General features: G+C 31.0%; 3 protein-coding genes across 4 annotated transcripts; 2 read left to right on the top strand and 1 right to left on the bottom strand.

Annotated features, from left to right (window-relative positions):
• Positions 1–373: 373 nt before the first annotated feature.
• LOC103570819 (transmembrane emp24 domain-containing protein eca) lies at positions 374–2315 on the top strand. Its single transcript, XM_008548693.3, has 4 exons — positions 374–680; positions 742–962; positions 1649–1795; positions 1864–2315. The coding sequence occupies exons 1-4, from the start codon at positions 548–550 to the stop codon at positions 2011–2013; spliced, it is 651 nt and encodes a 216-aa protein (XP_008546915.1). The 5' UTR covers positions 374–547; the 3' UTR covers positions 2014–2315.
• Positions 2316–2532: 217 nt separating this feature from the next.
• LOC103570818 (mediator of RNA polymerase II transcription subunit 28) lies at positions 2533–6222 on the top strand. The gene is made up of 4 exons (XM_008548692.3): positions 2533–2888; positions 3310–3655; positions 3769–3950; positions 5992–6222. Exons 1-4 carry the CDS (start codon positions 2829–2831, stop codon positions 6199–6201), a joined length of 798 nt encoding a protein of 265 aa, XP_008546914.1. The 5' UTR covers positions 2533–2828; the 3' UTR covers positions 6202–6222.
• A 1010-nt stretch (positions 6223–7232) lies between these two features.
• LOC103570817 (E3 ubiquitin-protein ligase COP1) lies at positions 7233–14106 on the bottom strand. 2 transcript variants are annotated; one of them, XM_008548691.2, is made up of 7 exons: positions 13945–14106; positions 13509–13624; positions 9397–9560; positions 9139–9313; positions 8749–9073; positions 8222–8669; positions 7233–8158 (listed from the first exon to the last, which is right to left on the bottom strand). In XM_008548691.2, the coding sequence occupies exons 1-7, from the start codon at positions 14032–14034 to the stop codon at positions 7917–7919; spliced, it is 1560 nt and encodes a 519-aa protein (XP_008546913.1). In that variant the 5' UTR covers positions 14035–14106; the 3' UTR covers positions 7233–7916. The 2 variants fall into 2 exon arrangements, with proteins under 2 accessions (XP_008546913.1, XP_053595472.1); XM_053739497.1 differs by lacking the exons at positions 7233–8158; positions 8222–8669; positions 8749–9073; ... (1 more) ...; positions 9397–9560; positions 13945–14106 and adding an exon at positions 10144–12943 and having other exon boundaries at positions 13509–13599.
• Positions 14107–14780: the final 674 nt, after the last annotated feature.

The raw sequence follows: 14780 nt of genomic DNA on the forward strand, positions 1-14780 counted from the left end.
CCTCGAAAACAAAAAAAAAATACTAGTCCGGGAGCTTAAATGGGAGTAAAAAATTCAAAAATCGATGGATCGGTTAAAAAATTGTCAGGGGCGTAGATTTCAATCCCCTGCATCATAAAAAAAAATAGAGCAGGATTTAAAATGCGTGTGAGCCACTGCAGCCTCAAACCTTGAATTCAAAAATCCCGCGCGTCAGCCGCCAAAATTCAAAATCTCCAATTACTGTGAAAATAAATCACTGATTTATTAATAAATTTAAATTTCCCGCCATTTACAAAATCCAGAGATCTACTTTATCCCCGTGACCGTGTCTATATTATCGATATATAATAATAATAACAATAATAAAAAAGAGCAGTAGTGGCGCCACGTCACGAAAAATTAAAAACAAAACCCTTATGGCGGTGTTTCGATGACGTGTGTCCAAGTTTCTCGTTAACAATAAACGTATTAAATAATTTAAATAGCTTATTATTATTTAAATAACTCACCAAGCAACAGCAATACCTCCGGAAGTTCAATTACGTAAATAAATAACTCTTAAATAATGTTAAAATATATATATTCTGTAATTACATGGGCACTTATTGCCAACTCAGTGTCGGGACTTTATTTTCACATCGGCGAGACTGAACGTAAATGTTTTATCGAAGAAATTCCCGATGAAACAACTGTCTTAGGTAACTAAATACTTACTCAGGTATATTGTGACAATTAATTAATAATTTTTTATTTTTTCAGTTCATTACAAAGTCGAATTATTCGACCCAAGATCCGGCGGTTATATGCCAAGTAGCCCAGGCATTGGCATGCATGTCGAAGTCCGTGATCCAGATGACAAAGTTATTTTGTCACGAGTGTACAGTTTTGAAGGACGTATTTCATTCACATCACAAACTCCTGGTGAACATGTCATCTGTTTGTATTCAAATAGTACCGCCTGGTTCAGTGGTACACAGCTGGTATGTTTTACTTTTTATTTTATTTATGTGATCCTCTAGTTAGTAGAAAATTTGAAATTTCTAGGTTTTTTTCATAACTAGAAAAAAAAATAAATTTTAAAATATGCGCATGTAGAAAATTTAAAAAAAAACTACAAGTGCATTGTTTTTATAATTTACTTGCTTTTTAAATCGGGTGTATTTTTATAAAAATTTATATTAATATTGTTAGTATATTTATGCTTTAATTATATATAAATATACCAGCAATAATAATTAAAACCTGGTTTTAAAAACTGACCCTTATGGTTTTTAAAATAATCAAAATACTTGACGTCAGCTAACGTCAGTGTCATTTATTTATATATCAGTTAAATTAAATTAATTTTTTATACCGAAATTACGATAAAAGACTCAGTATCCCTTCAGAAAACTAGTACCCGATCACTTATGTATTTATATATTTATTAAATATAAATATGCAAACTCATGGAATCGAGTACTAGTTCCCTGACATAAGTCAGCTTCATTATTTTTATAAACCGTTCTTGCGAAAAGACAATTTTTTTTTTTTTTTAAATAAAAAGATATCTTACAATCTCTGACATGAATTTTAAAATTATATAATAGAAGTATTTTATTTGTTTATCTAAAGGAAATTAAATGTCAAGTATCAATAAATTAATAATTAATTTTTTTAATTACAGAGAGTACATTTAGACATCCAAGTTGGTGATCATGCGATTGATTACGCGAATCTAGCACAGAAAGAAAAATTATCTAAATTGCAACTAAGAATAAGACAACTGCTGGATCAAGTTGAACAGATAACTAAAGAGCAGAATTATCAACGGGTAATTTAATATTTTAATTACTAATTTTTAATACTAACTGACCACTGACAGTTGCTATTTTTTTGCAGTACCGCGAGGAAAGATTCAGACAAACATCTGAGAGTACCAACAGTCGAGTCCTTTGGTGGTCCATCACTCAGACAGTTGTGCTCCTGATAATGGGCGCCTGGCAAATGAAACATCTCAAGAGTTTCTTCGAAGCCAAAAAACTTGTCTAATTTATTTTTACTGTCAATTTATTATTAATTAATCAATTATTATTTCGCAGCGTAATTTTAAAATTTGAATAAAATTCAAATAATCTCCAGTAACGTTTATTAATTTATTGATAATTAATTATTGCCATATTTGCAAGTATAATTATTTATTAATAATTAATGTTACTTTAATTATTATTTTTTTCAATTTTTCGCGGGTTATTTAAAATTGTACAGATTCAGTAAACTTGACGTATATTTTTAATTTTAAATATTTGTAAGCATTCTTATAAATAAAATAGTTAATAAATTTGGAAAATTTATGAACTAATTAATTAATCATTTAATTAATCACTCACTCATCTTAATTATAGAGAAGAGATGGGACAATTTGGGATACTTTTTAAAAAATTACATTTTAAAAAATGAACTATAAAATTCTGAGGATGTTCATTTTGCCTCTCCCTTTTCTCCCCATTTTACCCCATCCTCCACTATATTTTTATTATTATTTATAGTAACAAATTTAAAACCTAGAGGCACTGACGTCAGTTTTAAAAAGCAAGGCCGCAGAAACATTATTTTATAATTTATTTTTTGTTTTATTAAACAATAAATTTATTTAATTAATAATAATTATTATCAGAGAAATTTATTCAATGAAAAGTTACAAATATCAATAGTATTTTTAAATCTATTTTGCGGCACCGGTAACTGAAAAAATTCACACGCAAGATAACCTTAAAAAATTTTTTACGATGTTTATAAAAGAAATAAATAATTAAACTACTTTGATAAATTCATTTAATAAAGAACTTATTAATTGATAATTAATAATGGCGACTCCAACCAATGGAAATGGTAATTTAATTGATGAATTTGAAGAAGCATTACAGGTAATTTTATTTTTATACTTTTTTAATTATTCTGAAGTCAGCAGACAATTGACATCTTTGAATTTTTTCCACTAATTAATGACAAAAAAAATCTAAAAATATGGACATGTAAAAAATTTAAAAAACTACATGTGCAATTTTTTCATAATTTGTCATTTTGAAAAAAATCCAAAAATTATTAGACGTCGCCTTAATTATGAGTTGGAATTTTTAAACTTTTTGAATTAATAATTTAAATGTAAATAGAAAAAAAATTAAAAAATGCGCATTTATTTAAATTTCATTATTTCAGTTCATTGATTTTTTTATTAAAATTAAAAAAAATGTCATATCTACTGCATTCACACTCATGCCCAAATCCAGTATCATAATTTTAAACCCTGTCAAAAATAAAAAATTAATTAATTACTGAATTATTTAGCAATGTATGAACATACTTACCAAAGAAGAAGGATTATCAAACAACAGCATCGGAAGTAGTCTGGCAGTAGACAAAGAAGAAGCCAAAGCAGAAGTCGAGCAAGTCGTCTCTCGTTTCATTGACCTCGCGCGACAAACGGAAGCATTTTTCCTACAAAAACGTTTCTTGTTGTCGGCACTAAAGCCCGAGTTACTTGTCAAAGAAGACATCACCGAGCTAAAACAAGAATTAGCACGAAAAGATGAACTCATCAAAAGACATTACGACAAAATAGCAACTTGGCAGCATTTGCTCGCTGACTTGCAAGGTTGGGACAAATCACTAGCCCAAGGATCAGCACCTAATGGTAATTATTCAATATTTTCTCCAGGCGATCAGTCTGAGAATTTTTAATTTTTACCGCCACCCTAATCTATAAGAAAATTGATAAATTAATTAAATTTATTTTAAATATTTAAGGATTAGCAAATGGCCAAGGTCCACAAGGACCACCAGGTCCCAATGGAACACCAAATCCTGTAATGCAACAGCAGCAGCAGCAACAACAACAAATTTTACATCAGCAACAATTACAGCAGCAACAGCAATTGCAACACATGCAGCAACACCAGATGCAACAACAGCAGCTTCATCAGCAACAGGTATTTAAATAAACGCCGCTTAACGTTTATCACAATTTATTTATTTTAATTACCGTTTATGGGAAATTGGAGATAAATATTTCTATGGAAAGAAACGAAGAAAAAAGGCCTATATATTTTTCTAATTAATATTCGTTTTTCTGATTGTCAGTTTATGGTGTTGGTTGTTGAAAATATTAACTCTGCTTTTAAATATGGAGTTATTTGTTGCTTATTTATTTACTCAAAGGCTTAATTGTTTAGTTTGTTGAATAATGTATTAAAAAAAAAAAAAGAGTGAAGATTTATAAATGATATTTAAAAAATATATTAATTAGAGTAGCGGTAAAAGCAAATCACTGTGATTTAATAACTTGTCATAGAAAAATCATCTTCCATTTTATTTATATTTATATTTTTTGAATTTTAATTCAACCATTTACTTATTACTCTCATAGGCATATTTGTTTATTAATTAATATTAATAATAATAATAACTAATTAATTAATTGATTAATTGAAAAATTTAATTAATAAATTATGTACGTGGTAATTTAATATTCTTGTCAAAGTATTTAAATAAAATATCCAATGACTGTAAATAGAAATTTTCTAATTTTAATCGAAAGGTTAATTTAAATTCGTTTAATTAATTAATATAATTAGTGTAAAAGTCATTAAAAATTTTGTAAAAGTGTCATTTTTATTTGAAGTCTGGGTTTAGTAATTTTTGGAGTTCACTAATTGAATTGAAATGAATTTTAAATATTTGAAAAAATTGGCGGGAAAATTAAAAATTTTTTAAATTTAAATTTCGGATAAGCTGATATTTTTTCATTGGATATTTTTTTTGTTTTTATCACAAATATGTCGAAAATTAAATATAAATATTTAGTCATTAAAAGTATAATTATTAAGTAAGAAAAATATATATAAATATTATTTAAATTCCTTATGTGCCTTATGAGATTTTAAAAAAAAATTGTATAGTCCACGGTTGCAAAGTCAATACTCATCACATATTATTATTATTATTATTATTATTATTATTATTATTATTATTATTATTATCCAAGTATTCATTGTTAAATTAATGAATTAATTACCTGTAAGACTCATTAGAGATTTAAATTAAAAAAAAAATTAATGGATCTCAAATTAATTTGTCACAAAAACTTTATTTAAAATACATAATGGTGCCAAAAGTATTTAATTAGAAGTAAATTAAATAACCAAATGTACTGATAAGCCAAATCTGATAAATAATTTGACAATAAAATTAATTAATTAATTAATTAATTTAATAATACACCGCCATTTCTGTCACTTCATTGGCTCTCCTTTTTACTATGGGTTCTATTTATTTTTAACTCGTTATTTTATAAAAAAAATATATATATATAAATATTTACTCGTTTTTTTTTTTCTATCTATAAATTATTTATTTATTTTTTTTCTACAAAATGATATTTAATTGTAATTATTATTAGTGAGTAAAACCGACTTAATTATTAGAATAATTTGATTGAATTTTAAAAATAAAATGTTCGTGTAATTAAATTGTGTTAATTAAAGTTAAAATAAATCGTGGAACTTGTAGTAGAATAAAAATACTCTTTTCATGGTAATCATTGTGCTTTCTTTCATTTACCTTTCCTTATATATATATATGTATGTGTATATATTTATTCATATATGTATATATATATATATATTCCTATTCATTAAATTACTTACTTATTTATTTATTTAATTTAAATTATTGGGAATTTTCTTCTATAACTCTCCGGGGACTGCATGAAAAAAGTGATACTGAAATTAGCTGACGTCTAATAACTTTTGGATTTTTTTTTTTAATGATAAATTTAAAAAAAAAATATTTTGAAAAATTGCACTTGTGGTTTTTTTAATTTTCTACATGTGCATATTTGTAGTTTTTTTAAATTGAATAATTGAATAATGATAATTGTCTGCTGACTTCAGAATCATAAAAAAAAAAACCGTAAAATTAATGAGAAAATAAAATAGGGACGGAGTAAAAAGAAAAAAAAATAAATTTCAGGTACAACCAGGAGGCGCAGTGCCGCCAGGACTACAGGGAGTTAACGTGAATCAACAGGGAATGTTCATGGGCCAAGGAGTCGCAGGGCGCCCTGGGTTCCCGGTCGGTGGAGTCGCCGGCGTGGGAGTGGGTAACAGTGCGCTGCAGGGTCCACTCGCGTTCCTGGAGAAGACGACGAGCAATATAGGGATGCCGGAGAGGCGGAGTTGACGCGGAAGGGGGAGGGGGCGGGGACGGGGTCGTGGTAGAGGCCGAGGACGAGGTCGTGGTGCTGGTGGCGGGCTGCCACCACCACCCCCGATCCTCGACCCGAATGATCCTTCGTCCTATGCTGCCGCAGCAGCCGCCGTCGCCTCCTCGCCCCTTCCATCTCAACAACAACAGCCTCCTCCCCCTCCTTGCACCTGATAAATCCTCTGCGGAGACCTTTTGTCTCCGGTTACTTTACTTTCGTAACTTTCCTGCTCAAACATTCCAAATAATTTTTTTTTTAATTAAAAAATTATCTTTTTTAATTAAAAAAAAATCACACTTTTTATTTTTTTTTCATTAAAAAAAATTTCCATCGCGACTTTTTTTGATTTTTTTTTTTAGTTAAAAAAAAAATTTACCACAATTTTTTTTTAAAAAGAAATTAATTTCGAATTTTCCAATTCTTTTTAAAAATAAATTGATTGCCAATTTTAAAAAATTTGATACGAATTTTTAACAAGAACGAGATAAAAATTTTTTAAAAATAAAATAAATGAAATATTTTTAAAAAATTTTTATGTGTAAAATAATAATCATTATTTTGAGACTGGAGTGCAAATAGTTTAATTATTTAAATATTAATTACAATCTTCAAGTAAACTTATGTTAAATAATTGTTTTAATTACTCAAAGATTGTATTTATTAGATCTTATTATTATTTATAATTAAAATTTATTCAAATATCTATTAATTTTATGTAAATTTAAAATAGCCTAGATCATAATTAATCACTATTTATAAGCCGCTAATTAATGAATTATTTATGTGTACCTAGCATTAGAAAAAAAAAAAAAAACGACCGAGTGAATGTTATTTTTTATCAAATAAAGACTTTCTATAATTTACTTTTCTCTCTTCTTTAACAAAAATTAAAATCACTAATTATTTTTTTACCACCGACAGCCTGAACAGTAAAAAAAAAAATTTTAATACAATTTATTTTTATTTATTTATTAATTAGTTACAAACTTTTACAGAAATCAACTATCAATTAATTAATGACTCTCCTTTCTCATCCTGTACAACAAATTAATTTAATAACTAAACAGACACCTCAGATATTTTATTTTAAATCATTTACTAATTAATTGTTAATGTGTAATTGTTAATTGAGTAATAGAAATATAAGGAGACAGAAAAAATGAATTTTTTGACGTTAAAAATTTTTACTCACAAGAATTTTTTGAAAATAAAAATTTTTTGGGTAAAAAAAAAATTTCTTGAAAAAAGAGAAAAAGTTCTTGGTACGAGCGAAAATTTTTACTTGACTCAAAAAATTCATTTTTTCTGTACATCGATTTTACTATTTTATGTAATAAAATAATAAACTAAGTAAAGCTGTACAAGGAAGAGAAGTCTAAGAGAATCCAAAAGTAAATAATTATTATTCAAGTTGTATAAAAGGCGCTGACTAATTACCCGAGCTCAAAATAATTTCGATTAAATAAACGTTTAAATTAATCATCAATTACCCAGCAAAATTCTTGTAATCATTGCAAAATTAATTTTTATAGAAAAAATTAACTGAATATTTAAAATCGCGATTATTTTTATCTCGGGTAAAATATAACAGGACCATATAAAAAGACAGTAATTAGTAAAGTATAAATGCCACAAAGTAAAGAGTAGTTAGTTAATTATTTATATTATTAATTATTAATTGAATGTGGCTTTAGTGTTTAGCTTGAGCAGATAATTGTCTTAGAAACTGAATTAATGTTCTTGTAGGTCTGCCACTCATTCCACCGTGCAAGTAATTGAGATCATCATTATTTGAACTCATTACTCCCGCAATGTCCAAGTGCATCCATGGACAAGACTCGCTTGCGAATTCACGCAAAAATCCAGCTGCTGAACAGGCGCCGCCGCCTTTTACTTTCGCGACGTTATTGACATCGGCAGCTTTGACTGGTTCTAAGAAAATTTAATCAATCAGTTAATTAATCAATCAACTAAATAATAAAATAAATTAATTACTTGTCATTTTATTGTTGTAGTGCTGCCACAAAGGCATTCTCCAGACACGGTCACCAGTATAAGTACCAGCAGCCTTCAATTCCTCCCAGAAACCGGCGTCAGTCGCGAAGACTCCAGTAGCAGCGGCACCGAGAGCGACTCCCATGGCTCCGGTGAGAGTCGCGATGTCTAGTGTCAGCTGGGGATTGAATTCCGCGGCATAGCAGAGCGCATCGGCGAGGATCAGACGTCCTTCGGCATCAGTGTTGTCGACGATGATGGTCTTGCCGTTCATCGCGGTCACCAGGTCTCCGGGTTTGGTCGCCGAACCTGATGGCAAGTTTTCAGTGAGCGGTATCAGGCCGATTAGATTTAAATTTAACTTCATCTCTGCTGCTGCTCTTATCGAGGCCACTACACACGCAGCTCCTCCCATATCCGCGCGCATCTCGTCCATGTTTCCTGGTGACTAATTATTTAAATAACTTTATTATCATTCTCTTTATTTTAATTAATTAGAGACAGTGGATTTTAAATTTGAAAATTACCTTGAGACTGATACCACCAGCATCAAAAGTAACTCCTTTGCCGACAAATACTATTGGGGCGTCACTTTGAGCGGCGCCTTTGTAATGAATCTCCAAAAATTTCGGCTCTTCAACGCTGCCACGCGATACACTCAAAAATGATCCCATTTTTTTTTGCTCAGCCCAGGATTTGTCGTGGACTAAAACCTGGACATTGTACATTTTAAAGGCAGTAACGACATTATCGCAAAAAATCGTCGGGGTCATTAAATTCGCGGGCGTGTCTGCTAGCCGACGAGCCCAATTCTGAGCTTCGGCTTTAATTTTTCCGACCTCCCAGTCTTCCCTAAATAAATTAATTCGGTGAATAATTTATGAGTATATATGATGATGATAATAATAAATACTTACTCTCCGTCACGACCGTATAATTTAACGCTGGGTAAAACTTTCTGCTTAGATTTGTTCTTGAACTCTTGGAAAATCCAGGAAGCGAGAAGAGAACCTTCAGCAGCAGCCTCGGCATTCCCCATCGGCTCGACGTCTATTTCTTTGACGTCATTTGACTCAAGGGCACCGCATCCAGCTGATTATAAATATATTTATTATTGATTATCTATTTATCTAGTTACTAATAATGTCTTGTGGTTTATAAATAAATAAATTTACCAGCAACGGCAGTACGAATATTTTCTTTTGCTTCGTCAATTTCTTCTAATACATTTATCCCGGCAGTTTTTTTACCCAATCCTACTACTGCGACACAACCATGATCTGCGTTCTCAATACCCCAGAAGACACGAGTTTTGGCTTTTTTTATTTTTGGCCCAGCACTGAAACATTTTCATTTTTTAATTTTAAATAATTATCTATAAATTCAAATAAAAATCAATCTTTTATTTTTTTCAAAATTAAACTAGAGGATTCTGCGACTCTGAATATTTAAAACAAACAAAAACCGCGAATTTTTTTAATTTTTAAAATTATTCCCGCTTCAATTGGCGCATATTTAAATTTTAGTAAAAATCTTTTTGAAAAACGATATTAGAAATTTTGAAATATTAAAACAAAACCGAGAATATTTAAATTTGAAAAATTTTGCCGCTCAAATTAGCGCGTATTCAAATTTTAGAAAAAATCTTTTTAAAAAAAACCGGGAATTTTTGAATTTAAAAAATTGTAACCACTAAAATTGGCGCGTATTCAAATTTTTTTAAAAAACAAAATAAAATATTCTGAAATATTAAAAAAACAATTCCAAGTTCTAATGGCGGTAATTTCAAAAATAACTTCAACTGTCAAAAATATTTTTTTTTAAATTTAAAATAACCTTACGAGGAAAAGGGACGGTAATTAATAATAATAAAAAATAATTAGACATTAAAACGATTTATTTTAAATTCTAAGATTAGGACACTGAATAAATCTTAAATTAATGAAATTCATTAATAATTAAACACTTTTTTAAAATACATTCTAAAAATATACTATTTTCTTTCGTAATAGCGCGCGTTCTCTTTCCTTTTAATTCTTTCTTAAATTACTTATAATTTTTTTACATACTTCTTATAATAATAATATTAATATTAATAATTATAATAATTAATTATGTTTTATTACTTAAGTCCTTCACATGAGTCACAACAACCGATTTGCATCCCAAGTTTTAAAACCTGGTAATAAACTAGTCTCCTTCTCTCCATTTTATTTATAATTAATTAATTAATTTTAAATCATAATTAAAATTCTATCCTATTGATATCCGAATCTAACAAACATTTATATTTAACATTTAATTCTAGTTCGATTTATTAACCAAAGTAAAAAAAATAATTATTATTAATTATGTAAAATTATATCTAGATTTAATTGGCACATAATTATTATCTTTTACTTAAAAAAATATTCTATAATTTTTACTCAACACAAATAATTATAATAATCATCATTATTTTACAAGTTTTGAAACTATACGTAATTTAAAAAAAAGCCTGAGGTAAATATAAAATAACTTATTTCGTAATTTGAATAATTAAAATTTCCGCTCCAATAATTTAAAATTTTAAAAATTTATAAGCCTGAGATAAAAAAATGAATTTTATAATCGTCATTAATTAAAAATAAATTAAACGAGCTCAAGTATTTTGATAATCCCTTGAGAATTGGCAGCGACGACGACATTTGAATTTTGCCGCCAACAAACCGCTGATACAAATTCATTAGACTCTTCTTCACGTCTCTCCTGCAACTCTAGGACACTTCTAACAGGATCAAATTTATAAGAAAATAATTGTTTAGTAAGTCCTTTGTAGTAAACATAGAGAGCGTTATTTTCTGACCCACATGCGACATAATCGCCGTCGGTGGCCAGTCCGACGAAATTTTTTTCGTTTATGTGTCCGACGAAGGACCTCAAGCAGTGGGGGTTGTTTATGTTCCAGACTTTGAGCTGCGAGTCGGTGCTGGCTGAGACAATTTCCTCTTTGTTTATAAATTTAACATAAGAAACGGCCTTGCGGTGTCCTTTGAAGACACAGAGAGCTTCTTTGAGGTTCCTGAGGTCGTAGTAGTGAACGCAGTGGTCCGCGGATCCAAAAGCAAGATGACAGGAACTCCTGGGATTGAACTTGACGCAGCAGACATTTGCTTTCGCCTCCAACGAGGCCACGGAGTGATCGATATTGAGGGACCAGAGCTTGACGCGCGCGTCGTCAGACCCCGAGGCTATAAGTCGCGTATCCACGTCGTTAAAGTCTACGGACCAGCATCGCTTCTCATGTTCCTGGAATGCTTTTATCCTCTGTCCAGTGGCTGCGTCCCAGACGGTCACCGTTCCCTCGTAATCCGACGAGGCCAGCATTCCTTTGTGGTAAGAATTCCATGAGACGCATGAAATTTTTGAACTGGAGATCATCTCCACACAGGGATAATGAATGTCCACAGAGTCTCTGACCACAGAGCCAAACTCAAAGACTTTTATCCGCTTGGTAACTCCAGCGATGGCAAAAAATTCGTTGTCTTTGTCGAATTCGATGCTCGACACAATCGTTGAGTTGTTAAAAATATCTGATGAGTAATTTAACGTCGCCAAAGGTCTCAGCGCGCTGTACCGAGAAAACTTAATAAGATTTTCACGGAACACATCCAGCCCTGAGCTCATCCCGTGGACGGTGTCAACGGGCGTCAGCTTCTGAGAGCCCAGAAGCAGATCTTTAGCTCGGGCTTCAAAGTAACAGGAAACAAAATCATCAAAGTGGGCGTACATTCTCTTGCGTCTTGCCGCGAGCGTCGATACCGCGGCCGCGTACTCCTTCTGACTCTCACTGCTAGTATTAGCGGACTCTGGCTTCACCATATTAGAATCAATTATGTCTATCAGGTCAATCATCTCTTTGCGTATCGCGGACATCTGCGCGGTCTCGTTCTCCCCCGCAGAAGACTTAATGTCTTCCACCCGCGGACACTTGCTCTGTACGTCCCTCAAAATATTCTCCACCTCGAGCATGTCGTGCTGAATGAGCGCGACCTCCTTCTGCAACTGGTTCCTCTGCTCTTCCTTCTGCTTGAGCAAGTGCTTGAGGAACTCATGGAGCAATTTGTTCTGTGCCGCGCAAGACTCCGCTTCCAGAAGATGCTTCCGCTGAGTGAGAACCTCCAGCATGACATTGACATCCGGCAGCGTTAAATTCGCGCTCTCCGCAGCGACAAAGTCCCTGAGCCCGTCGCAGACCGGCAAGTCACCGGAACTTCCCCGTCGCTTGTCTCCATGCACGCACCCGACGTCTCCGAGCCCGCGGATCTTGGTTTTGTACTTGGAGATGAGTTCATTTAGCAGAAAGTTAGGAAATATGTCCTGCTGCGTCAGCGTGAAACTGCATTTAGGACAACGCCCAATTGTTTCCAGAGTCTTCCCGATGCATTTGTAGCAAAACGTGTGACCGCACCTAGTGATGTGCGCCTCCTCGATAACTTCAAAGCATATCGGACACAAGTAATCGTTGTTTTTATCTTCTATTGACCCGCCAATCCCGTGCAACACGTTGGCGTTAGCTGATTGGCGTTTGTTCGTCGCCGTTGGAGTCCCACTGCCTCCAGCTCCCGGTGCAGCCATTTTACTTCTTATCTTATAAATTAAACGCTCACTTTTTTATCAATCAAATAACAGATCAATGACCCAATGCTTTGATTCTCTCTCGTCTTAGCGCCCTAGCCTCTCCTGAAACAATCAAAATAATGCCGTGAGCTTTTTGTTATTATCAGGAATCAAAACTTTGTTTAAATTCTTTTTTTTTTTTTAATTATCAGATAACAAATTAAATAATTTAATTATAATATGACGTTTAAAGTAATTAAGTAAAATAAATAAAATTATGTCGAATGATAAGCTCAGCATTATAAAAATTGTTTCAGGAATTTTTTAATCATTTTTAGTAACCGAGTTTTGATATTTCATTAACTTATCAATTATTATTATTATTTATTTGTTTTATTTCTTTGGATATTTATTTTTTATTTTAAACAAACACACAAAGAAACTATTGGATTAAATTACTCGTAAATTGTACACTTGTTTTCTACAAAAGCTATTGTGAGTCGCTTTATCAGCAAATTATTATCATTATTTTTATTATTATTATTATTATTATTGTTCGCATGATTAATGAGTAATGAAAATAATGAAACAAAAGGTGATTTAAATAAAATATAAATAAATAATTTAAATAGTCGTTTAAATAAAATTAAGAAATAAATTTTTAAATGAACATTAAAAAATAACTCACAGGTTGATGTTCGTGAGTAATTTTCCGTTTACGCGCTCATTGTATTTAGCAGCTGCAGGAGTCAGGATAACGTCATTGGAATTATCTCCTTCGTAAACACCCAGTACTAATCCTCTCTGTAAAAAAAATTTGTTTGTTAGATAATAATGATAATTATTATTGATATTGAACGATTGGATGACTAATTGGGCGGAAAATTTTAAATTAAATTCTGGGGCATTTACGGAGTCTGAATATTTTATAAAATCAATTGGACAAATTTGGCGAGGCCTTAGAATTTAGAGCAGGCAGTAGGAAAACTGGAGCAATGAGTGAGCGGAAAAACGGCCGATGGAAATTAAATGGATGAATATTTTTGGAGCTAAGCTGGGGTTTGGTGAATAATTTTTAGTGGTTTTTTTAGAGAGATGGGGGTTGGGGCTAAGTGATAGCTTACCTTCATTTTTAAACAGCTGGAGAAATAACGTTGAGGTAAAGCGACTAGCTGGTGCACTGCCTTCTTCGAGGGAATCAGAAACAATGCCATGATTTCAGCATTACGAGGTTGAGAGTGAGAGAGAGGGAGAGAAAGTGAGGGAGAGAGACTGAGGATGAGACGCGTGCGCGGTTTAGTGCTTTGAGGTTATGGTTTTTTTATTTGACGCGAGAGGCGCGCAAATTAGGACGGAAGTATTTTAAAATTTTTCGCGGTAAAATTTAAATTCTATTGATAACTTGATTCTAAAATTAATTTTCAATTTTTTTCTCAATCAACGTCAAAAAAAAAAAAAAAAATATGCACATGTAGAAAATTTAAAAAACAAATACAATTTTTTCAAAAATTATTAGACGTCGGCTAATTTCAGTGATAACTTTTAATAATTGTAATTAATTAATTGATTACATTTGATATGAAATTTAAAATTTACTTACCAGAATTTTCAATTATTGTAATAATAAAACTTTTTTTAAAAATAATTACACATAATTAATAACAGTAATACTTAAATTGCAAATTTAAATATTCAATCAAATTGACAACTGTCATAATTTTTTTAAAATTAACTACTAAATTTTAATATGTTGTCAGTCAAAAGTAATTGAATATTTTTAAAAAGTGGCGGGGACAGTCTGAGAATTTTTTCAATTATAATTGTAAGAGGAAAATAATTACTAATTATAATTAATAAATATATTTTATCAACAAAATGAAATGATAAATTCATAGGGAAGTGAACAATAAATTTAATTTTGACCATAAATTAGACAAATGTCCCTTTATTGGGACTATGA

Source organism: Microplitis demolitor, chromosome 5 (genome assembly GCF_026212275.2).
Source record: "Microplitis demolitor isolate Queensland-Clemson2020A chromosome 5, iyMicDemo2.1a, whole genome shotgun sequence".
Taxonomy (NCBI): domain Eukaryota; kingdom Metazoa; phylum Arthropoda; class Insecta; order Hymenoptera; family Braconidae; genus Microplitis; species Microplitis demolitor.

Excerpts from the sequence above, each read along its gene's own strand:
- LOC103570819 (XM_008548693.3), top strand. The coding sequence starts at position 548 with ATGTTAAAATATATATATTCTGTAATTACATGGGCACTTATTGCCAAC. Across the intron at positions 681-741 it reads CGATGAAACAACTGTCTTAG|TTCATTACAAAGTCGAATTA; the intron begins GTAACTAAATAC and ends TTATTTTTTCAG. Across the intron at positions 963-1,648 it reads GGTTCAGTGGTACACAGCTG|AGAGTACATTTAGACATCCA; the intron begins GTATGTTTTACT and ends TTTTAATTACAG.
- LOC103570817 (XM_053739497.1), bottom strand. The coding sequence starts at position 12,838 with ATGGCTGCACCGGGAGCTGGAGGCAGTGGGACTCCAACGGCGACGAAC.
- LOC103570818 (XM_008548692.3), top strand. The coding sequence starts at position 2,829 with ATGGCGACTCCAACCAATGGAAATGGTAATTTAATTGATGAATTTGAA. Across the intron at positions 2,889-3,309 it reads AATTTGAAGAAGCATTACAG|CAATGTATGAACATACTTAC; the intron begins GTAATTTTATTT and ends TGAATTATTTAG. Across the intron at positions 3,951-5,991 it reads AGCAGCTTCATCAGCAACAG|GTACAACCAGGAGGCGCAGT; the intron begins GTATTTAAATAA and ends AATAAATTTCAG.